This window comes from Arvicola amphibius, chromosome 2, assembly GCF_903992535.2.
Source record: "Arvicola amphibius chromosome 2, mArvAmp1.2, whole genome shotgun sequence".
Taxonomy (NCBI): Eukaryota; Metazoa; Chordata; class Mammalia; order Rodentia; family Cricetidae; genus Arvicola; species Arvicola amphibius.
Window position 1 is genome coordinate 75,870,156 of NC_052048.2, and position 24,414 is coordinate 75,894,569.

General features: G+C 42.2%; 1 protein-coding gene across 11 annotated transcripts in view; it reads right to left on the reverse strand.

Annotated features, from left to right (window-relative positions):
* Window positions 1-1,664: 1,664 nt before the first annotated feature.
* Immt (inner membrane mitochondrial protein) overlaps window positions 1,665-24,414 on the reverse strand; it is a 39,066-nt gene continuing 16,316 nt past the window's right edge. Inside the window, exons 4-15 of one of the 11 annotated variants that reach the window (XM_038318711.1) lie at window positions 24,238-24,346; window positions 22,693-22,794; window positions 22,283-22,378; window positions 17,640-17,776; window positions 13,421-13,524; window positions 11,687-11,822; window positions 10,864-10,993; window positions 7,868-7,882; window positions 6,804-7,027; window positions 5,017-5,148; window positions 4,161-4,290; window positions 1,665-2,606 (exon numbers count right to left, since the gene is read on the reverse strand). In XM_038318711.1, coding sequence (XP_038174639.1) covers window positions 1,993-2,606; window positions 4,161-4,290; window positions 5,017-5,148; window positions 6,804-7,027; window positions 7,868-7,882; window positions 10,864-10,993; window positions 11,687-11,822; window positions 13,421-13,524; window positions 17,640-17,776; window positions 22,283-22,378; window positions 22,693-22,794; window positions 24,238-24,346 — 1,929 coding nt within the window. In that variant the 3' untranslated portion in view covers window positions 1,665-1,992. Of the gene's footprint in view, window positions 2,607-4,160; window positions 4,291-5,016; window positions 5,149-6,803; window positions 7,028-7,867; window positions 7,883-10,863; window positions 10,994-11,686; window positions 11,823-13,420; window positions 13,525-17,639; window positions 17,777-22,282; window positions 22,379-22,692; window positions 22,831-24,237; window positions 24,347-24,414 lie in introns of all 11 variants that reach the window. The other 10 variants (XM_038318710.1, XM_038318708.1, XM_038318709.1 and 7 more) reach the window with 10 other exon arrangements.

The window sequence follows — 24,414 nt, forward strand, 5'->3', positions numbered from 1 at the left end:
GGTGAGGAAACACTGGACCAAGGTGATGCCTTGGCTTTGTGTCAAGTCCCAAGTGGCCATGGTATTTGTTCACATGCAGTTTAAACGGGATGCTGCATGAAGCAGACATGCCCCACCTGACTGCTGGGCACCTCAGACTTTGTTGCACAAGCCCAGTAGCTTCCATTTCCCTGAATGCGAGAATGCAAAGCTCTCCATTTCACTTTAGCAGTTAGCCCAGGCTAGCAGGAGTTCCCTTTTTAAATATAATGGAGGTAGGTAGCACTTGGTCAAAGCCACTGTCTTATTTCCTAAAATTTGAAAGCCAAATGCTGGGAAGATAGCTCAGTCTGAAGTACTGCTACAGGCAGGCCTCAGAACCTGGAGCTCATCCCCAGAGCCTGCAAGCAACAAGAAAAGTCATGAATGCACATGCTTCAAACACTGGCCATCTACCCAGCTTACTAATGAGTTTCAGGCCAGTAAAGGCCATGTCTGAAAAACCAAGTGGAGGACACCTGCACACAAAAAAAATCTGAAGCCTTCATTACTTTGATACAGAACTAAAAGGAAGCATTGTGTTGCTTGCTTCTGGTGAGCTCAAAGAATCACATCATTTGACACCCACCCCATCCCACCCGATTTTCTGAGTCTCTGTGTGGCCCTGAATGGCCTGACTTGAATGTAGGCATGAACCATGACATAGTCACATGTGAAGAGAACTTTTCAGGGTTTGAAGAGAAACTAGATTTCCTTACGATCTAGTATATTCTTGTGATAAGAACAGAAACGCTCAGTTTACGTGACATTTTACAAACTAATGTACTTTTGAGATGTAATCCTATTAGAGATGGGAGTAGGTAAGTGAACAGTCCATTAAATCAGAATATAAACTAGTTCCAGGTAGGCGCCCACAGTGCATCTACCTTCAGAAACAGGGCAATCCACATGCAGGTGCTCCAATCAGACTCAATGTTACCAAGCCAAAGGGCAAGCAAGGTCAGTGCTATGCAAAGGCCTCAATATACCCATTTTGAGAGGCTGTACGTGTGGCAACTATAGAAAGACAATACATAAAACTGCTCTGATGCTTTGTGGGTATGTTTTCTAATACCCCAACAAAAAGTTAAAAACTGGCAAGATTTTTGTAGAGATGGTAATCTTCAGGGTATGAAGAATTAAGTCAAAAAGTAAATATTTAATGTTTCTTCACTATGGCAACTGTGCCAAACTCAGACTTCACTGGCAGTCTGGCTAAATTCTGATTCCAGGTTCATAACCTCCATCTACTGAAGATCCGCAGTCCAGGTACTGGGAAACAACACCACAGCAGGAATAGTGAGCTCAAGAACTCTGATAGAGTACAGATGTGTGTGCTAGATCCCAATGATGCAGCTTTTCCTCTGGGGGGCTATCAACTACTTCTTATGCCTTTCAATCACTGAGTGCTAGGTCCCCAACTATACACACACTGGCACTTGGCTTCTACATCACTCTTGACTTTGACCATCAGGAGATCCATTCACCCAAACATTCAAAGCCAAAGCAGCAGGCATTGGATTTCAGGTTACCCAGCTCCCAGCCCTGAAACTATGACCACAAGTCCCTACCACTGGCTGCTTCTCATAGAAGCTTTCTGCTCACACAACAAACTGGAAATGGCAATTTGAAAAGGGATAGAGTACTCAGTTTTCATTGTGTTGCTTTATTCAGTTTGCTCCAAGGGCAGAATCAATAGTAGGGATCACAAACATTATTTTGAGTGGCTCACAAGCCTGATCAGTAAAACCTGAAAAACAGGAAGTGTTACACAAGTTGCAAATAAAGCCTCCTGGAGTTCATTGGCATGATAGCAGTGTAAGGACGGTAAATGCAACAGGTGTTAACATCTTGCACAGGACTTGGAACCTGCTCACTTCTAAACAATTCTGGGACCCTTGTTGCAAACCCTGCAGATACCAATGCTGATTTTCTTTGATATGAAATATGACATTACACAACTCTTCCTAGGCCTTACTCTTGCTGTACTTGAGTGGTTCCTATTCCTACGGCGCTGGCGTATGCAGTCAGGATCTCCACTATCTGCTTAGTTTCTAGGGTCATTCGGGCCTCCTTCAGCCAGTCCTGTGCCACTCTTCTGGACTCCCCTTTTAGCTGATTGACAAACTTTGCTGCCAGCTCCAGGTCACCATGCTCAATACAATAAGAAGCATAAGAGAGCAATTTAAATGTGTTTATATCCTCGGGGTAGAGCTCTGCCGGTGGCTTCAGCTGCTTAGGCGGGAACAGGAGCAGGGACTGCAAGTAGGAAAGGAAGTATTGGTACAGGCTATTTCTGGTTTCGTCAATCATCGCTACCCTTCGGGCTTGTTTTTGAACAGCATAGAAACGGGCTCTTAGGGTCTCTTCACTGTATACCCCCCTGGTCAGGGATTCTGGAGGAATGGCTGCAGTTAAAGCCTGGGTAAATTCATTATCAGAACAGTTGACTCTGATGGCCTCAACGGCACTCCCCAGTGGGACAGTAGGTGTTTCTGCAGATGAAGTCTTCATGCTGTACTTTAATGCCTCCACTGAAAGCCAGAGCTGGTGGGCTTTTCTGGCTTCTTCTTCAGCAACTGCATGACCTACAAAAAATAAATAAATAGGGCTGGAGAAATGGCTCAGTGGTTAAGAGCACTGCCTGCTCTTCCAAAGGTCCTGAGCTCAATTCCCAGCAACCACATGGTGGCTCACAACCATCTGTAATGAGGTCTGATGCCCTCTTCTGCCTGCAGACATACACACAGACAGATTATTGTATACATAATAAAATAAATAAATAAAGCGAAGACATTTTTCTGTCTCTTCACACACACCCCAGACACACCTTGAATAATCTACATTCAACAAGTTAACAAGGCCAAAGCCAGCCTTTTTACAAGGTAACAGGAGATGACACAGTTTGATGAGGACCTGATTCTACTAACACTGAAAATACTGGGAGGGTGTAAGTTCCCTTCTTCCTATGAGATCCAGGACAATGGATCTTTTCTGATGAGGATGGTAAGGTCATTTGTATTTGCAAGATTTCTTTTTTCTTTGACAAGAGTATATATTCCTGGCTACTTCTGAACTCTATGTAGACTAGGCTGTCCTTGAATTCAAAGATCTGTCTGTCTCTACCTCCTGAGTGTTGGCATATGGCACTATACCTGGAGATTTCTAATTCAGACAGTTTTTATATTTGGTAATTTGGTGGTGGGGCAGTCAAATGACAGGGTTTCTCTGTGTAACCCTGGCTGTCCTAGAACTCTGTAGACTAGGATGGCCTTGAACTCAGAGATCTACCTGCCTCGGTCTCCCTCTCAAATTGTGGGATTAAAGGCAGGTTGGCCTCAAACTCAGAGATCTACCTGCCTCTGCCTCCCTTAAAGGCAGGTGTCACTAATGCCTAGCCCTAGGCCAAGAATTTCAAGGCCACAAGTTTGTACAAGGAAAAAACAAAACAACAAAACACATAAAGATTTTAAAAAAAAAGACTTAATGAACTAGGAATTAGAGGATAACTCAGTGATTGAAAGCACTGGCTGCTCTTCCAAATGACCCAGGTTCGGATCCTAGCACCCACAGAAGGACTTGCAACTCTGTCTGTGACTCTAGTCCCTGAGATCCAACACCCTTTTTACGGCCTCCTTGGGCTTGCTCGCATGTGCTGTACATGCAAGGCAACATATACACATACGTAAAATTACTTTTTAAAGTATTGTAACAAAAAAACTAAATGAATTAAACTAGATATTGACTTTCCTTATGTATTGTGTTTATTTTTACTGTCATGTGACAGAAGGATCCTAGGACACCACAAGAAGCCTATCTTATTAATGTGCTTGTTGTGAAGATGCATGACTTTCAATGTGGCGCAGACCTCCCCACAACCACCATCAGAGCAGTAACCACCTCCCCGATAACCCTGCAGTATATGAGGAGAAGTGCCTTGAAAATGGGATCTGTGTCACGTTATTTCAATTTAACTTTTGGGTTCTCTTTTTTTCCAATTTCTTCTCAGAACCCTGTTTAAATTTGTCAAATCTGGGACTTGCCAAGAAATGAGTATCATATAGTGGAGTAGATATGTGCCCCTGTTATTCTTTTAACAAGGCATTATCCTGAGAAACTGAAACATAGCAAAGGAAACTCACTCTGAACAGCCTGCTCTATTCCCCTCAATCTGGCATAGGCAGTGTTTATGTCCAGAGTAAAGTTGTCAACTTGTTCTTGACTGCGTCGACGAAATTCTAACTCTTGTTCAGACAGTTTCTCAGACAGGCCCTGAAATAAAACACAGACAGTGTACGGAGAACTAATGCTGCTACTGTGCTTGCCACTCAACCAGATACTAGTCTTTCAGAAACCACAAACTCTGAGTAAAAAAGGAGCTTTAAAAATCCCAAAACATAACCAGGTGTGGTATACACCTTTAATCCCAGTACTCAGGAGTTAGAGACAGGCAGATCTCTGTGAGTTTGAGGCCAGCCTGGTCTACAGAGCGAGTTCCAGGACAGGCTCCAAAGCTGCAAAGAAACCCTGTCTCAAAAATAAAGTTTTTATATTGCCACCCAAACATATCAGATCAATATATCTGATCACAAACAACATACCCGATATAAGAATTGGTTCTTTTTGTGTGTGTGTGGTTTTTCAAGACAGGGTTTCTTTGTAGCTTTGGAGCCTGTCCTGGAACTAGCTCCTGTAGACCAGTCTGGCCTCGAACTCACAGAGATCCTCCTGCCTCTGCCTCCCGAGTGCTGGGATTAAAGATGTGTGCCACGACTGCCTGGCTTAATCTTATTCTTATCCTCAGAGTACACTTAAAGGAGAAAGACAAAGGCTATGGTGCAGCTGTACAGAACATGCTTAGCATGTGAGGCTCTAGGCTCCATGCTCAGCTGCAACCCACAAATGAACGGAAAGGAGAGCTCATAAAGACTCAAGTAGAGATGGAGATGGAGATGGAGATGGGGAGGAGAGGGCCGAAGCCTCACCACAGGTCCTCACCTGCTCAAACTCATACTTCAGTTCCTGTTCTTGCACCTTGAGGACATCTCGGAGATGATCAGTGTGGGCAGCGGCCTGGCGTCGAAGCTGGGTCCTCATTTCATTCTCCATGGCATCTCTGACTTCCTCCACCTGTGAAACCAAACATAGATTAGTTCTCAACTTCCCATATGTACATTTAGGAAAAGGGAACGACAGTAAAATAATGGACTACAACTGTTGACGGGAACCCCTTTAATGTGCCAGGCATAAGTACACAACTTTAACATGAGCTACAAAGTTGAACACAAGGTTACACAGCTACACCAAAAATAATTTCAAACATGGGTTTCTCTGGCCTCAAACCTTGGGCATTGCCATGTGGCCCCTGACAAAGAAAAAAACACCATTATTTGCTGAACTCCACATTCCACAGGAAAGAACTCATTCCACAACTTGAGAGGGTTCAAACATAGTTTAACCATAACTGTCTATGTTCATATTTCCAACTTCTCCATGGTGACAATGGCAACTTTGAAAAATCATTTTAAAAATTTGTACCCAGTAGTTACTTCTAAACAAAGAAAACTGCCAACAGCTTACTTTCACGTGAATTTAGGCTCAACATGCGCCAAATCAAAACAAGTTGGGAAATGCTCCATCCTGCTTTACTGAACAGTTAGCCATGTGTTCTACAAAACAGCAATACAAATTGCCTTGAACATGAAACTCATCTTTTCTCAGAATTAGCACAGTGAGTCATGAATCCAGCCAGGCAGTGTATAAGCACTTAGGACGAGCGCTGTGCCTCACAGGACGAGTCTGGTTGGACTCATGACAATGCACACACAGACACACACTTAGGACTGGGATTCTGGTTTACAAGAGTGCAGGTGAGCAGGAGGCCTGCTGTGAGGCCTCAACTCCCACTTCCACTGGGAACAGCAAGATGGCAGAGAGTGACCCACAGGTGCTGACTGAGACTGAAGGGACGGGGCAGTGAGACAGTGACAGTGAAGCGCAGAGCAGGGTTAAGGAAAGAGCCAGAGGATGCGAGCTCACAGCACAAAGTGAAAAAGACAGTGCCGATAGGAAATGAATGGGTTCCAGAAGGCAAGTTTGTAGTTAAGAGTCTTTGGGTATTATTTAAGAATTTGAACTTTTGGGCTCTTACAGTAAACCAGATAAGGCAAGTATATAGCCATGAGTTCCTATAGCCGTGGCTACATAACATCCTATTTAAAAACAAACGAACAGAAGTAGAGGGGACTGTTGTGATTTCTAAGGCAGTGGGCTAAACAGTGAGATCCTAAGAAACCTATGAGGATGACAACTTGGACTAAGGTAGAAAGCCAGGTAAGTCTGGAATTGACTACAGAGGCAGACTCAATGTAGGGCTGATGAGCGGATGCGGGGACAGCAGTAGCTAGGGAGTCTCTGAATGCCAGGTGTGGTGAAAAGATGGTAACTGGAGCTGTTTCTTCCCCTCTCAACAATCACACCCGCCAACACCACAGGCAAGAACAGAGTCAGAGCCCAGGAGACACTCTTTGAGCTGGTGTGGAGGACAAGGCTGCACAGGAGGACACAGTGGGAGAAGCCTGCACACCACACCTGACTCCTCACCCTCTGCATTTGCTCAGCAGAAAGGAAGTCAGCGACATCAAGCCTATCTTAGTTCTGATTCCGGGGAAACAAAGGCCTAAATGCCACTCTGCTGATGGTTGGCATGAATTACATCTACTCCTAGCAGCTGTGACGGAACAAGTCAGTAACTTTAAATGTCAGGTTGTTCTCGTCTCCACTACCTTTCTGTCCTGCTCAGCCTGTATTTCACCTCTGTGGCGCTCCAGGGCTTTTGCCACTGCTGAGTCGAAGGCCCGCTTCTCTTCTAGCTTTTGCCTCTCCAGGGCTAGCTCGATGTGCTGTTGCTCTGTGGCTTTCTGTTGTGCTAGCTCTCTGTTGAGCTGATCAATACGACGATGGGCATGAGCAATCAATGCGTTCAGGTCATCAGTAGTGAGCTTGTCAGCTAAACAGATAACATCAAAAATATTAATGATGTCACAGAAACTATAAAGCAAAAAGTAGCTAATACAAGATTTGAGTCCTCCAGTCAAACTAGAGACTAAGAGCTACTGTACAGCAACTAAAGTTTTGTCAATTCCTAGAAAAATAATAAACAGGTGGGTCCTGAGGCAGCACACACAGCTCTTTTCCAAGAACCCAAATCAGTTTTTGTAATCTGAACTCACCGTACACTGGCTTTCTAATTTGCTCTAATTTCACTTCTAAAAACAAAGCCTGTAGACACAATCATTACTACATGTCATTTTATGCAGCGCTATGTTAACCCTCACAAATATTCAGAAGGAAACCAACTCCACAAGTTCTCTAACCACCCACCCACACAAATAAGTGTAACAAAGTAGTCTGCAGGGCTGGAGAGAAGGCTCAGAGGTTAACAACACTGGCTGCTCTTTCATAGGGCTTGATTCCCACATGGAGGTTCATAACCATCTATAATTCCAATTCCAGGGCAAGTTGAGGCCCTCCTCTGGCCTCCATAGGTACCAGGCATGCCTGTGCGGTACAGACATCCATACCTATAGATAAAACACTCATCATGCACATAAAATAATTTTTAAGAAAATTTAAAATAACTGCTTCTGCTAAAATTAAGAAGTCTTCTGGCTTTGTTTCTTTAAGAAACAAAGGCCATTTTGTGAGTATACATAAACATATCTCATGTTTACAGCCTTACGATCATTCAACACAGTTGTTCCTAATCATCTATGGATACCAAAAATGTACAATGAGGAATTGCCAAACACTCAGATGCTATTAAAATAAAATAAGCATAATTACTCACCTAAGTCAGAAATGCCTACAAAGAAACAGAAGAACAGTTTGAAAAAAGAAGGCGCACACTTTGGTTAGTGATCATTAAATAGCAAGAAAAGAGATTACCGGAAAACAAAATGTTTATTTCCTATATTTACAGAAAGTCAGAGACAACATACATTAAGGCAGGTTGTAATATTTTAAAAGAACAAAAGAATCACTGGCATTAAAAGCTGTTCTTGTTAGAAGGGACTTGTCGCTGTCTCATCATAACAAATCAACTAAACATTTTCCTTGATATTATTGTCAAATGAACTCATGTACAGACTATTTCTCCATCCCATCATGAGTTCCAGTGGCAAACCTCTTCCAACTTTCTCATACTTCTAGAAGGAAAGCTTCTGTTCAGGGGAATTCTGGAACAGAATCTTTACAGACCCTGTTACCTTTCTGCTTTCTCTTGAGAGCTGTGCTAAAGGAGTGGGCCACAGCAGGCTTCTCAGAAAACTTTACAGGAACACTGCACGAATTTACATTTAACTTGTACAAATCAAACCAAGAACTCTGACTGCTGAAGTTTAAATGATGTCCTCATCATGATCACAAACACTAGTGAGCCAGTGACAAGAGAGGTCGCAGCTGTCAGCCTCAGTGACTGCCTCTCTCTGTTTCCCCTTGGCCACTCTGGAGCTAGATCCCAGGCTCTCAAGCACACTAGACAAGTACTGTACCACTAAGCTGTGCCTACAATCAAATTTTAGCCTTTTATTTTGACACAGCCCTAAGTTATTTAAGCTGCCCTTAAACTCACCCTGTAGCCCAGGAATCTGCAGTCTCCTTGCCTCGGCCTCCTCAAATACATGGGATTATCACAACTAGGCTTGTGTCTAGTATGAAGTTTGTTAAGGTACCTCTGGCTTTAAATTGAAAGATAATGATTTCTCATTAAAAGGATCTGGTTCTGTGTCAAAGGAAAAACTGACAAAAGTTGGTTGGGACAATGTAAAAAAATGACTGTACAGGGCACATGAATACAGCAGTGTGCACTACAGTCCATAAGCAATAAAGGAGATGTGCTCATGGACTCTTGATTTGAGTTTTATCAGTCCCAAGCACTTTTCAAAACTGTTTCGTCTGTGTGTGTGCATGAGTGTTTATGGGAACTATGTGAATGCAGGTGCCTGCAGAGGCCAGAAGAGAGCACAAGATCCCCGAAAACTGGAGTTACATGTGAGCTACTATGTGAGTGCTAGGGACCACCCCTGGGTATTCTGTGAGAGCAGTAAATAGAACTTTTCCCTGCTGATCATTCTATCCAGACCCCAAGAACTTTTTTATACTTGACATAATGATATAGCCTTCAATAAGAGCTTCATTTACAGGTTCTTAAACCTGTAGTGATAGTGCTATCCTATTCTATATTATTTTAGTGTTCAATATTTTAAAAAAGGCATTGCATCTATTTATTTATTTGGGTTGAAGTGTGTCATGGCAACTGTGTGGAGTCAGAGAACAACTTTAGGGAGCTGATTATATTCTTCCTCCATGTGGGTCCAGGTTTGGCAGCATGTGCCCATACTGCCTAGACTTCTCTTTGGAGAGACACAATACCAGTTCACTTGTACTGATATACATAAGGGATATTTGGCTGTTTCAAATTCTTCCTTTTCTTTCTTTTTAGTTCTTTTTGGTGCTGGGGACTAAACTCAGGGCTTGCACATGTTAGCCTAATGCTCTACCCCTGAGCCATCCTCCCTCTAGCCTAATCCTCTCACCACTTCTTTTTTTCTTTCCTTTTTTTCTTCTTCTTCTATTTTTGGTGATGAGGAGTGGGGGCGGGGTAAGGTTCTAACTTATATTGCTCTGCCTGTCCTGAAACTTGCATACAGACCACGCTGACCTCAAACTCAGAGATCCACTCATTTCTGCCTCCCAAGTATAGCATTAGAGGCATGTGCCACCATACCAGGCCCTTTTTGCTTTGTTAGTGCTGAGGCTTCAACCCAGGGCCTCTTGCACACACGGAGAATCTTCGACCACTGAACTACACCCCTAGTTCTCAAATTCTGTGCTCTTAAAACAGTGCCACAATGCACTTTTCTGAGTTTTCTTCAGCAAATACACAGGAGCTAAAATGCTGGGATAGGAGTATAAACATCTTCAAGTTTGCTACACTATACATCACAGTCCAACAAACAAGTTGCTAAACAACTGATCCCTGGAATCTTCCTATTCATGTTAATGTTCCTGGTACACACAATAGGTGGCCCATATCAGTTCACCCTCAGATGATTGTGGCACCTAAATTTTATGTTTTTGAGACAAGGTCTCATTATGTAGCCCAGGATGTCTTGGAGCTCACTTTGTAGACCAGACTGACTTCAAACCAGACTGGATCCTTGTGCCTCTGCCTCCCAAGTATTGAGACTGAAGGTATGCACTATCACAGCTGGCAACTGTGACCACCTTTTAACTAATTCCCTGACCGTAGGGCATCAACTGCTCCTCAATTTCATAATCTCAGAAGAATGACTTTTCCAGCTAGGACAGCAGTGAATGCCTGTAATCCCCAGCACTAGAGAGGCTGAAACTGGTGAGTAACAAAGCTTAAGAACAGTCTGGAAAAGTTGGGGTTGATAATAGAATTTTCAGCTGTGCCTTAATTAATCCATTCCAAAGATTTTTAAGTATCAAATGATTTGATTAAGTATATATACATTACATATCTTAACAAAGTTAATTACTCTAACTCACCTGGATCCTATTTTTAATTTTTGAGTAGCAAATTAGAACTGAATTTTGAATCATACAGAATTAAACACTAGCTGAGGCGCTGCTCACCATGATAAAAACTGAAGGAGTAATGCCAGTGTTCTATTTGCTACAGCTGCAACAGAGATAAATACCCTAAATACTAAGTGCACTCCAGAAGCATTGAGATTGGAAGTCTGACGTTGAAGCAGGTTTGGATTAGTTGATTAGCTGCTAAAATCCAGAAAGAAAATGGCTATTAGTTGTACTTACTCATCCCTTTCCATCCAGAAGTTATATCGGGAGTGATACTGTCCAGTTCTTTTCTAAAGTCATCTCTTGCTTGGACTACAAGTTCATGATACTGAGACACCACTTTAGCCTCGGACTGAGCAGCCTGGACCTAAGCAGATACAAGGAGTCTCTGACTAAATGGAACAAAAAGTACCATCTACACTCTAAGAAACCAATCTGACTAGAGGGTACAAACAAAATACAGAAATCAAAAGATCGGAAAATAGAAATTAAACCTGTCTTCTTTTTTGGGTTTTGTGTGTGTGTGTGTGTGTGTGTGTGTGTGTGTGTGTGTGTAGTTTTTTGAGACAGGGTTTCTCCATATAACAGTGCTAGCTGTCCTGCACTATAGAACAGGCTGGCCTCGAACTCACAGAGATCCGCCTACCTGTATCCCAAGTGCTGGGATTAAAGGCATCCACCACGTCTGGCTTTCTTTACATTTTTTATTTTTTTTGTGAAAGTGTGTCTTTTGCCTGTGTATATGTGAGTATTCATGTGTCATAGGATGTGAACAGAAGCCAGTGGACACCTTGTGGGAACCAGTTCTCTCCTTCCACTAAGAGAACCCCAGAAATCCAATTAAGATCACTGTTCTTGTAGGCAAGTGCTCTTTTATTGCTACTAACCCTCCAACACAAACTTTAGAAGCAGTTAGCACTAGTATTTTTTCTTTTTAAAATAAAGACATTTACAATGAAAAATTTAGATAGTAGAAATCTTTATTATTTTCTTGAATCCCTAGAAATGCTTTAACAGATATTTTAAAATAGAAAATATTATGAACACTTCAGAAACATACCTTTTTGACCACATTATCCAGATCAACTATCATGTTGTGAAGTTTCCCCTCTGCAGCAGTTATATGAGGCTTGGCCCCAGCAACCTCTCTTTTCTTTGCATCTTCAATTACACTTTTCATCTTCTCTAACTCTTCTCTGAGGCAAAAAGGAAAAAAAATAGGGCTCAATATAATTCTTATCAACTTTAGTGGAGTTTTGATGTAAATATAAGACAGGAATAGCCAGCTGGGTAGTGGTGGCACACACCTTTAATCCTAGCACTTAGGAGACAGAGGCAGGCGGATCTTTGTGAGTTCGAGGTCAGCCTGGTCTACAAAAGCTAGATCCAAGACAGGCTCCAAAGCTACATAGAAACCCTGTCTCGAAAAAACAAAAAGACAGCAATAGCCTAAGGCCATGCGTGATCAGTTTCAGTGCTTTACCTTAGTTGTGTTGGTTAGCTTTTTGTCAACTTGCCCCAAGCTGCAATCATCTACGAGAGAACCTCAACTGAGAACAGGTCCCCATCAGACTGGTCTGTAGGCAAGCCTGGGAAGCATATTTTAGATTGATGATTGCTGTGAAGAGCCCAGCTAACTGTGGGTAGGTACCATCCCTGGGCAGGTGGTCCTGGTAGATATAAGAAACCAGACTGAGCAAGCCATGGGGGCCTCTGCTTCAGTTCCTGCCCTGACTTCTTCGGTGATGGACTGCTGACTGGGATGTGTGAGACAAATAAGTCCTTTCCTCCCCAAGCTGCTCTGGTCATGGTCTTTATCATAGCAAGAGAAACCAAACTAAGCCAGTTTGTAGGAAGAAAGGTCAAGGTAGCACATCGCTCAATAAACTAACTACTTTTGTAGTTCTGGAAAATTGTTATAATAAATATTCTCAATTCTGATAAAACTGTACTGATCATCCCATTAATATCTAGAAATTATCCAGGTAATGGTGGCACATTACCTTTAATCCCAGCACTCAGGAGGCAGAGGCAGGTTGGTCTACAGAGTATGTTCCAGCACAACCAGAGCTACATACAGAGAAACCTTGTTTCAGAAAAGAAAAAGAAAAAAAGAATCTAGAAATTAGAATAGAACAATGGTAACTGAGTAAACACAATTTCTAAGCAGCTATCCAATGCAAACCTGACTTTTATGTATTTTTATGTGCACTGGTGTTTTGTCTACACGTATGTCTGTGTGAGGGTGTCATAACCCCTGAAACTGAAGTTACAGTCTTGAGCTGCCATGAGGGTGCTGGAAACTGAACTCAGGTCCTCTGGAAGAGCAGCCAGTGCTCTGAACCACTGAGCCGTGTCTCCAGACCCCAACAAACCTGACTTTTATAAAAACTATCTTAGCTTAACTGTGCTTCATAAATTTATTCTTCTAAATCTTCCTGTTCCTGGGGCCAGTTCAGAGCATACACTGGTGGAGAAGTGAGGGAATGGTTTCTCTGCCTCTTCATTTATACAGATCACACAGAGAAAGTCCAGTCCAAAGCCCCCAGGAGGCTCAAATTACTTGTTTTTATTTATTTATTTATTTATTTATTTATTTATTTATTTATTTATTTATTTATTATGTATACATGTCTGCGTGTATGCCTGAAGGCCATAAGAGGGCACCAGGCCTCATTACAGATGGTTGTGAGCCACCATGTGGTTGCTGAGAATTGAACTCAGGACCTTTGGAAGAGCAGGCAATGTTCTTAATCGCTGAGCAAATTACTTGTTAAAGTCCATGAGTAATTACTTGGCTTTGAGAAGGGCATCAGCAGCTTCATCAACTGCCTTTCTTCGTTCCTTCAACGCACCCTCCACTGTCCGCCACTGGGCCGACTTCTTCTCACCTGCAATCTAAACAAAATTTTTAGTTATATAAGCATAACTAATTGCTTTCCCTAGGATTATATGCAGAATTCTATGCCATTAAATTCTGAGAAAAAAATTATAGACAGTGTTTCTCCAGAAGAGGAATTCATTATCTCACAGGGTTAGGAATTTTTGCTGTTTGTTTTTTAAGACAAGATTTCTCTGTGTAGTCCCGACTTCCCTGGAACTCGATCTGCAGACCAGGCTGGCCTCAAAGTCATAGAAATCCACCTGCCTCTGCCTCCTAGGTGCTTGGATAAAAGGTATGCACCATCACTGCCTGACTGGGTTAGGAATTTTTTTTAATGGGTTTATTATTAGATTTTCAAAACAGCCAGGCCTGGTGCATATGTCTTTAATCTCAACACTCAAGGACTCGAGACAGATGGATCTCTGTGAATTCCAGCCAGCCTGTTCTACATAGGGCATTGTGGGATAGGCAACACAGTTGACTTCAGGAGTTTCCTTCAGCAGCAATTCTCCACATTACATCTCCAGACATCTGATACGGTCTCCGTTTTAAGAGCACATCAATTACCAGTGGAGAATTTAAAAGCAGTCTTCTTGACGAAGAGATAACTTTTACTGCATTAGACCACTGTGACAGTCTAATAAAATTAGTCTTAGAATAAAATTTTTAACCCTTAAATTGAAATTCCAAAAGATTACAAAGGAATTCCTTTCAACACATTGATAAAATATTTAAAATCATAAAAAAATAGAAATTGACACCTAGTGATAAGACTAATAAACCCCCTCAATTTAACATTGATGATCATAAACATTTCAAATGATATCCAAGTACTACAATGAAATATAGAAAGACGAACCTTGCCTCTTACTACAGAACTCTTCATAAAGATACAAACATGAATGACAAAGATGTATCTTTCTGAAGGCAATCCAGGTTTACAGAGGCCTAGAAAGAAGAGCCCTGTAAGTGCAATTGTCTCCCAACTCTATGAAAAAATAATTCCAGACCTGATGGTAGTGGCATATGCCTTTAATCTCATCATTTGAATGGCAGAAGCAGGCAGACCTCTAAGTCCTAGGCCAGCCTGGTCTACAAATCGAGTTCCAGGACAGCCAGGGCTGTCACACAGAGAAACCCTGTCTCTAAATAAATAAATGAAACAAAAAAAAAAAAAAAAAAAAAAAAGAATGAAAGAAAGAAAAATTAATTCAGGACCATCCGGATGGTTCAGCAGACAAGAGGCTTGCACACAAACCTGACAACCTGAGTTTTATCCCTGAAACCCATAGAACTAAGCTGGAGGCAGGGGCATGCATCTGTAATGCCAGCATCCCGACACAGAGGCAGGAGACAGAAGCAGAGGAATCACCTGAAAGCTAATGGGCTACTAGCCAACACTACACAATGTGGCAGAAACCAGAGACACTGCCTCATCAAAGCAAAAGGAACTGACTCCTTAAAGTTGTCTTCCAAGCTTAACACATGCACTATGACATGAACACACGCATACTCATATACTCATCTATGCCCATACCACCCTGAATGCACCCCATCTTGTCTGATCTCGGAAGCTAAAAGCAGGGTCGTGCCTGGTTAGTACTTGGGATGGGAGACTGCCTGGGAATACCGGGTGCTGTAGGCTGATCAGTGCGGCTGTTATACTCTCTGAACTTCAGGCAAGTTTTATTTATTAAGATACAAATAAAATATCACTACAGTCTATAACTCTAGTTCCAGGGCTTCTGACACCCTCACATAGGCATACACGAACCAGTAAGCATAAAATAAAAATAAATTTAATAAAATTTATGAATGAATGAATGAATGAATGAACGAATGAACAAATAAAACAACTGAACCACAGCCCTGCTGTAGCTGGGATCTGTGTTGATGTCCATATTCCAAGTTACCACCAAAGGCCACACAATGTCAGTGTTTGTGCTACCCCTGGAGGACACACTGATGTGAGCAGCCTGCGCTGCCACCTGAGGCCATGGTGAAATACAGGCAGTATCTCACTGCCACCACCAAGGTCACGTCTGGGTCCGAGGCCCTATGGCAGTCAGGGTTTGTGTTGATGTCTGTGATGTGAGGTACCACCAAAGGTCATGTGGAGTCCATGGTGGGCACTGCTACCTGAAGTCATGTAGATGCTCACAGCCCATGCAGCTGCCAGGGGCCATCATGATCTGAGTGGTCCGAGCTGCTACCTGAGGCTATGGTGATGTCCAGGTCTGGGATGCTATCAAGGGCTCTGCCTGGGTTTGTGGTTCTATTACAGCTGGGTCTCTGTTGATGCCCATGGCCTATGTTAGCACCAAAGGTCATGCAGGTGTCTACGGTCTGGGCTGCAGCCAGAAGTCATGTAGACATCCATAGGCTGTATTGCCACCAGGAGCCATATGGATGTGGGTGACCTGAGGTCATGCTGATGTTCATGGTTCCAGCAGCCTATGAGGGTCATGTCAGGCTCTATGGTTCTACTGAAGCAGAAGGCCATGTTCATGGTTTGTGCTTTTGCCAGAAACAGAGTGGCAGTCCATGGACCATGCTTCCCACTGACTATGAAGCACAAGGAGACTACTTTTGCCATATTGACAAGTGCACCTACGGAAGGCCTCTGTAACACCCCCCCCACACACACACACACACAAAGAAGCAACAGCCTAGAGAGGAAGTCATCAAAGAGAACTCTGAAAAACTGTGACAGAGATGCTGAACAGTAATTCTCCACAAATGGTGGCCGCTGGCAGAGGTGTGGGAGGGGAGGAACTCAGTTCTGTGTAAGGGACAGGCCACTAGAGTCTGACCATGTTCCAGCAAATATGCAGATAACACAGAGGGCTTTCTTTCTTTTTTTATACTTCTTTTTGCTGCTGTTATTTGTTTAGTTTTTTTAAGACAGGGTTTCCAGGCAACTATAGAGCCAGTCCTAGAACTCAATCTGTAGACTTGGCTGGCCTTCAACTCACAGAGATCCACCTGCCTCTGGCTCCCAAATGCTGGGATTAAAGACGTGCGCCACCAACACCATCTGTTTTGTTTCTTTTTTAACTTCTTTTGAAAGTGTCTATGGTATACAGAAATTTTAGTATTATTTCTTAAAATTTCATATCATTCTAAAATATCTAAAAATTTAAAGTTTAGTTACAGAAATGCTTGGCTGGACATGGTTGTGCATGCCTTTAATTTCAGCATTTGGGAGGCAAGGCAGGCAGATCTTTGAGTTCTAGGGTAACCTGGTCAAGTTAGTTCCAGGACAGTCAGAGCTACACAGAGAAACCCCATCTGCCCCAAAAATTAATTACTTAATTAATAAACGGTAAAAAAAAAAAAAAAAAAAACCCACATTGAAGGACTAAGATTAAGAAGAAGCAAATGTAAACTCTCTCAAGCCAGGTGAGGTTGTGTCCACCTAGCAATCTTAGCACTTTCCAAGTACAGACAGAAGCATCTTGTATTCAAGCTTATCCTTAGCTACAGTGAGCTCAGCACCAGCCTGTAATAATAATAAAATTATTTTATTGAAAACACTGCTTAAAAGTTGGAAACTACATTTAACATTTGCTGAGGATATTACTAACAGGTACCATGTATCAGCTACACAGTGAATTCAGTATCAGCCTGAATAACGAGACCCCCGAGGTCTCACACTGTCACAGTTCTGTGGTTCATGTAAAACATATCTGAAGGTTTTTCTCGATTTTGGTTGTTTGTTTTGAGACAAAGTCTCACTATGAAGCACTGACTGGCCTGGAACCTGCCATGTAAATCAGACTGGTTTCAAACTCAAAAGATCTGCCTACCTCTGTCTTCCTTGTGCTGAGATTAAAGATGTGCACCAACAGTCTCCAGCTGTTTTGTATTTTTAAGACAATTATTGTAGCTAAACATACACCTGTTATATCCCTACTCAGGAGGCTTATACAAGAGTATCACTGCAAGAATGAGGCCAGGCTGGCCCCTTAATGAATTGCAGGTTAGACTGGGATACACAGTGAGAAGATCCTGATTTAAAAATACAGAGGGAAAAAGAGTTACTGTTGACTGTCTTTACTCTGTGAGAAAGCCCGTACTGGACAGAAACAATTGGTCTATTACACAGGTCAACCCCTCCGTGGCGCACCTCAGAACTGTCCATGGCTGTTTTCAGTACGTTGGAGTGTGCATTGACAGCCTGAACTGCAGCATTCTGGGCTGTAATAGCCTGCAGAGTAACAGATGCAGTCTGGCTCAGGGCATCTTCTAAACTCTTGGCTAAAGCTGAAAAGAGAAACAACAGTTAAAAACAAATCCTCCTTGCAAAAGACTAAACTTTCTCTCTTATCCTAAGTCTTCCGGTGCTTCTCAAAAAAACACCAAACAAAATAAGCTATACATGGGACCCAATTTTAGGAAAGCATAATAATTCTCTTCCAAGTACAGGGGCTGTGGGTGGGAACGTAATGAGAGAAATGGCTGGGCGCACTGCTGTATTTGCAGAGGCCCAGGCTTTAGTTCCTAGTGCTCACATGGCAGCTCAAAGCTGCCTGTAACTTGACATCTGTGAACTTTAACATCCTCTTCTGGCCTCCACAGGTACCAGACACATGCATGGTACACATACACACATGCAGGAAAACACTCACACTGACAAAAACAACCAATAAATCATAAGAAGGAAATATGGATGGCTGATCTGTCAGAGCTTACTATATTATTTTCACTTTTATAAAGCTTGAATTTTCTAAAATAAAAGGCATTTTAGGGGAAAGATATCTTAGAAAGGCTAATATAATCAATAGATAAAGGTTTAGAATATTCTGAAGGGAATACATACATGCAGCATAATCATTAACTATTTCATTTTATAAAAATTGCAGACTCACCAGAAAAAAAAAAAGATGCCTATTTTTTACTTCTCAACAAAATATACAAAGAACTCAAGAAATTGGACACCAAAAGATCACATAATCCAATAAAAAAAAAAAAAATGGAGTACAGACCTAAACAGAGAACTCTCAACAGAGGAATCTAAAATGGCTGAAAGACACTTAAGGAAATGTTCAAATCCTTAGTCATCAGAGAAATGCAAATCAAAACAACTCTGAGATTCCATCTTACACCTGTAAGAAGGGCCAAGATCAAAAACACTGATGACAACTTATGCTGGAGAGGTTGTGGGGAAAAGGGAACACTTCTGCATTGCTGGTGGGAATGCAAGCTGGTACAACCCCTTTGGATGTCAGTGTGGTGATTTCTCAGAAAATTAGAAAACAACCTTCCTCAAGACCCAGTAATACCACTTTTGGGTATATATCCAAAGGATTCTCGATTGTGCCCCAAGGACATGTGCTCAACTATGTTCATAGCAGCTTTGTTTGTCATAGTCATAACCTGGAAACAACCTAAATGCCCCTCGACTGAAGAATGAATAGGAAAAATGTGGTACATTTACACAATGGAGTACTACACAGCAGAAAAAAAATAACGACAGCTTGAATTTTGCAGGAAAATGGATGGAGCTAGAAAACATTATTTTGAGTGAGGTAACCCAGACACAGAAAGACAATTATCACATGTACTCACTCAGGTGGTTTTTAAACATAAAGCAAAGAAAGCCAGCCTACAAACCAAAATCCCAGAGAACTTAAACAATAATGTGGACACTAAGAGAAACTTACATAGATCTAATCTACATGGGAAGTAGAAAGTAGAAAAAGACAAGATTTCCTGAGTAAATTGGGAGCATGGGGATCTTGGGGGAGGGCTCAAAGGGGGAGGGGAAAGGCAGAGAGGGGAGCAGAGAAAAATGTAGAGCTCAATAAATATCATGAAAAAAAAAAAGAGGAAAACCCATAATACTCATATGTCCAGGATACAAGAAGATACCAGACCGAGGAGAAAGGAAACAAACAAGAAAACACGACAACAAAAAAGTAAAAGGAAAGTTGTGTGGTGGTCCTTAATCCCAGCACTCAGGAGTCAGCGGCAGGAGGCCCACCACACACTACACAGCAAACCTATCTCAAGAAAGGCTGATGAGAAGACTCAACAGGTAAAGGTACTTGCTGTCAAGCCTAACAAAATGAGTTCAATCCCTGAAACACGTATGGTGCAAGGAGAAAACTGACTCCCTCCCACATGGTCTCTGATCTCCACATATACATGCCACGGTACTTCTGTCCCCAGACACATATAAACATAAATAAAGTAAGATTTTAAGGCAGACCTCGTCTAAAACAAAGAAACAAAATTAAACAAACAACAACATAATAATAAAAACCAAAGGTAGGCTTGGAATGGACAGTTTCTCCACAAAAGCACACAAGAAGTCAACAGCAATATCGGCAATATTAAAAGCTGTCTTTCCTCTCTCTCCCTTTTTTTCATTCTGTGAGAATCCAGAGGAGACATAGTGTGCAAGTGTACACAGGTAAGTGAAAAAGGCAATAGTGAGAAAATACCAAGAAACTGAGATCAAACTGCAGCTTAATCTAAAGAGCAAGGTATCAAGAGACCAAGAGGGAAGTGAGGAAAAAGAGGTACTTGGATCTTGGGAGTTTTTTTGAGACAGGGTTTCTCTGTGTAGCCCTGGCTGTCCTGGATCTCACTCTATGGATCAGGCTGACCTTGAACTCACAAAGATCCATCTGACTCAGTGTCTTGAGTGCTAGGATTAAAGTGTGTGTGCTACTGTCACCAGGGACAGAAAGAAAAGTGAGGAGAAAATATGAATTCAACATATACTCTTATATTTTACATGACTGAGGCAGAAAAACTGTGAGGTCAAGGCCATTCTGGCTACACAATAAAGTCAAAATCAGTTTAAGCTACTTATGGAAAAAAGTATCAAAGATACAGACGAGAAGAGGGGGAGGAAATATGATCATTATGGAAAACTGGGAAAATATAAAAACATTTCACTGAGAATTTGTTCATTTGCCTAACATTTTCAATTATCTGTAACAAGGCCAAGAATGAAAGAGAACACACACAGTTAAAACAGCAAAAGAGCCTGGTGGTGGTGGCGCACGCCTTTAATCCCAGCACTCGGAAGGCAGAGGCAGGTGGATCTCTACGAGTTTTGGCCAGTTTGGTCTACAGAGCAATTTCCAGAACTTTCTCCATAGCTACTGAGAAACCCTGTTTTGAACACAAAACAAACAAACAAACAAACAAAAACAGCAAAAGAACCACTTAAGTCCAGGGCTTACACAGATGCCCTACTCCTAAGGCTCCTTCTTCCCCATCTATTCTCTCTCACAATGGTAACTCCTTAGAACAGGGCAGAACCAACAAGGGGTCAAGGAAACAAAGCCAGGTTTAGCAGCAGAAAAACCAAGTGATGTCGCCAGAGAGAAAATTCACAAAGCTGCAGGAGAATTTGAAAGTCACTTTCTGTTCAGTGAGAACCCTTTTACACCCCTTACTTCCAAAGTCGCTAACACACAACAGTGCAGTGAGTGACAGTCTGTACCTCCTGAAAACAGGGGCATCTATTACCATTTTTTAAACTATCAAAAACCTAACAGGGGGCTGGGGAGATGGCTCAGTGGGTAAAATGCTCGCTGCTCAAACATGAGGATTCATGTTCAGATCCCCACCAGCTATGTAAAAGCTGTGCACTGCAGCAAGTGCATCTGTAACCACAGTGCTGGGGTGGACAGTCAGGCAGACCCAGGAGGCCCAATGACCAGTCAGTCTCGCCCAGCGGTTCTTAACCTTCCTAATGCTGCAACTCCTTAATACAGTTCCTCATGTTGTGGTGACTCCCAACTACAACATTTTTTTTTTTTTTGGTTTTTCGAGACAGGGTTTCTCTGTGGCTTTGGAGCCTGTCCTGGAACTAGCTCTTGCAGACCAGGCTGGTCTCGAACTCACAGAGATCCGCCTGCCTCTGCCTCCCGAGTGCTGGGATTAAAGGCGTGCGCCACCACCGCCCGGCACAACATTTTTTTTTTGCTGCTACTTCATAACTAAATTTTGCTACTATTATGAATCATAATGTAAATATCTGTAAATTTGGGGATCTTAGGTGATCCCCAAAGGGGTTATAACCCACAGGATGAGACCTAGCTGAAACAACAAGTTGAAGGGTCAATGAGAGAGATCTTGCCTCAAAAAACTTAGGTGGAGAGCAATACAGGAAAATATCTGAAGTCAATCTCTGAGCTCTAGACACTCATGTACAAACTTGAACACACGAACACACACCACAAAATAACACAGAACTGAAAGTTAAGAGGAAATACACTTATTTTGCTAAAGATTAGCAAAATGTAGAACACCCTCTTTCCCAAGATTGTCAACAGAGAGAGTCCAGAGTGGATGTATTATAGGCTATTATAGGCTGCAGTGTGAGTCTGTGAGTTTCACACTCATAAACATACATACAAGCTTCCCCCGCCCCCTTCCTGAGACAGGGTTTCTCTGTGTAGCCTTGGCTGTCCTGGAATTAGCTCCGTAGACCAGGCTCCTCAAACTCACAGAGATCCATCTGCCTCTGTCCCCAACTGTTGGGATTAAAGGCATGCGCCACCACTGCCTGACTAAGCATACAAGTTTTAAAGGTTGAAATAATCCAGTTCTGTTCCATGGAGTTATACAAAAGCTTTGTACTAGAAATAATAAAATGGGTTTGCAATGTTCACCAGTTACAACGCATGTGACCTGGGTGAAAGCAGTTTTGAAGGAAAGAGCACAAATGATGAACTGATGGTGGGAAACCCCACCAGCTACTGGATGACAAGCGGATGACGGATGAAGACAGCAACTTGATTTACATACACTCCTTCTCAACTTGTTCTTGCTTTTCCTGTTGTGCTAGGCGAGCTGCGACTTCTTCAGGTGGTCGCTCCCTTACAGAAGATGAGAATGCTTCCTCTTGCAGCAAAAGTGAACAAGAGGAAAGCAAATTTCAACATATTTTCAACAGCTAACAAGGACACAAAGTACTGATGGTGATGCAGGGTGACAAGGACTCTAAACGCCACCCTCTTCCGACTCCACAGGAAATGAGGGATTCGCTGCTAACATTTTCAAGGATTACCTTAGACTTTGAAATTTAAATCTTTCCTAGGCAAGTCTGAGGGCTGGAAACCAGTCTAGGTATACATTTTCCAAAGTATCTGAGGGCCGAGGCAAAGGTGTTCTGGTGAGAAAACATCTATATCACAACACATGAAGAATTAAACTACCTGAGGTTACAGATGCGGGTTTTCCTTCACCAATGTCGGAACGATCAGTTTTTACAGCGTCCTCATGCTGAACCGCAGGGGCTGGGACCGAAAGTGTGTCACCTGCTGCAGAAATAATTTGAGCTGCCCCTGTAGATGCTATAAATACATATTATGCATGGTACTTGTACTGCCTTTAATCCACAGGCAAGAATCTGCCGCAGAGCACATCACACTGTACCACTTAAAAACACAAATGCTTCTACGACCCTGTGTGTGAACGAATAACCACAGAAACAGAAAACTGAAAAAAGCTGAGAAAGTACAAGGCAAAGTCTTCTCAACACCTACAGCCATTTTAATCCTTCTTACCTTAAAGAAAGGCTTCTAGTAACAGTGCTAAATCTAAGCACAGGGAAGTGGACATCAGAGTAATTTACCAAAAAGGAACAGCAAAAGAAAAAGGAGTCTGTGTCACAGTAGGAGAGACAGAAGAAAGCAATCAGCAGAGGGACTCGAACAGTCCTACAGGATGGCAGAGATAAAGGAAGACGTGAAAGATGTGGAACAGGATGACAGTTTCAAACACAGGGAAGATGATGTTCATAGTGAAGACAGTGTGTGAAGAAGAACTCATTTAAAAGAAAAAAACTTCAGAAAGACTAATTTATAAACAAAAATGTTGATATAAGAGAAAAACAACTCTAGAGATGAAATGGGTAGGAAACCAGTAAAATGAGACAAATTTTGTTTTAAAAATTAAAAGCTTCATTCAAAAGATAAACCTATATTGTTAACAAAACCTACTTGACTGGTCTCCCTGTTTCTGCCCTGGCTTACGTCTCTATGTACTATTCTGTTTTTGAGGCAGAGTCTCAGTCGCCCGGGCTACTCCTTGAACTCACTAGGTAGTTGAGATTAGTTTTGGACTGTTATCTTCCTGCCTGTCTCCCAAGTGCTAGGATTATGTGCCACCACTTACTGACAAAACAAGTCTTCTAAAAATAGATGATAGACATAAATTCTCTGGCTCAGACCCTCCAACATCTCCCTACTCCACTCCAAATATAAAACAAAACTCTTACTATAGCTTCCAGGCCACCTTTCTGCTTCCTTGGTAGATCTGCCTCTGTTCCCACTCACTTGGCTCCTTCCTGGACATGGCGAGCCTTGGCCCCAACTGGCGCCTGGGACGCTCTACCACAGCAGGTATCTCTGTGACTTTCTCACTCCCTTCTAGCTTTCTAGCTTTTACTCAAACAACACCTTTCAGGTAAGATTTCCTGATTTATCCTGATTAAAGCCACAAATACCCTTCCTCCCTGGCTGACTCTGTGCTTCACTCATCTGTAGATGAAGTTCCTCGTCGTGTCCCATCAAGGAATATTAGCACACTGTTTTTTCATTGTAAAGTGTTTGTTCACTGGTAGGTCCCCAGCTCCTATAATGCACACTCAGGGAGTATTTGCTTAATCAGAATCCAGTGATTCATCAAGTCAGAAGTAACTGTAGACACTGAGACAACTTCTCCCATTATACCTTCCAAAGAGTAGCTCTAACAAGTACCTGCTGAAGCTGGAGTGTCTTCCTTCTGTTTCTGGGATTGTGCCATGGGCAGCCTGGAGTCTTTCATCACCTCTGATACGCTGGAGATTTTTAGTGGACCAGACTGTATCTTGGAAAAGGAAATGTTTGATATTTAGAATACAATGTTGCCTTTAAAAGGGAACATATAGTAATTTT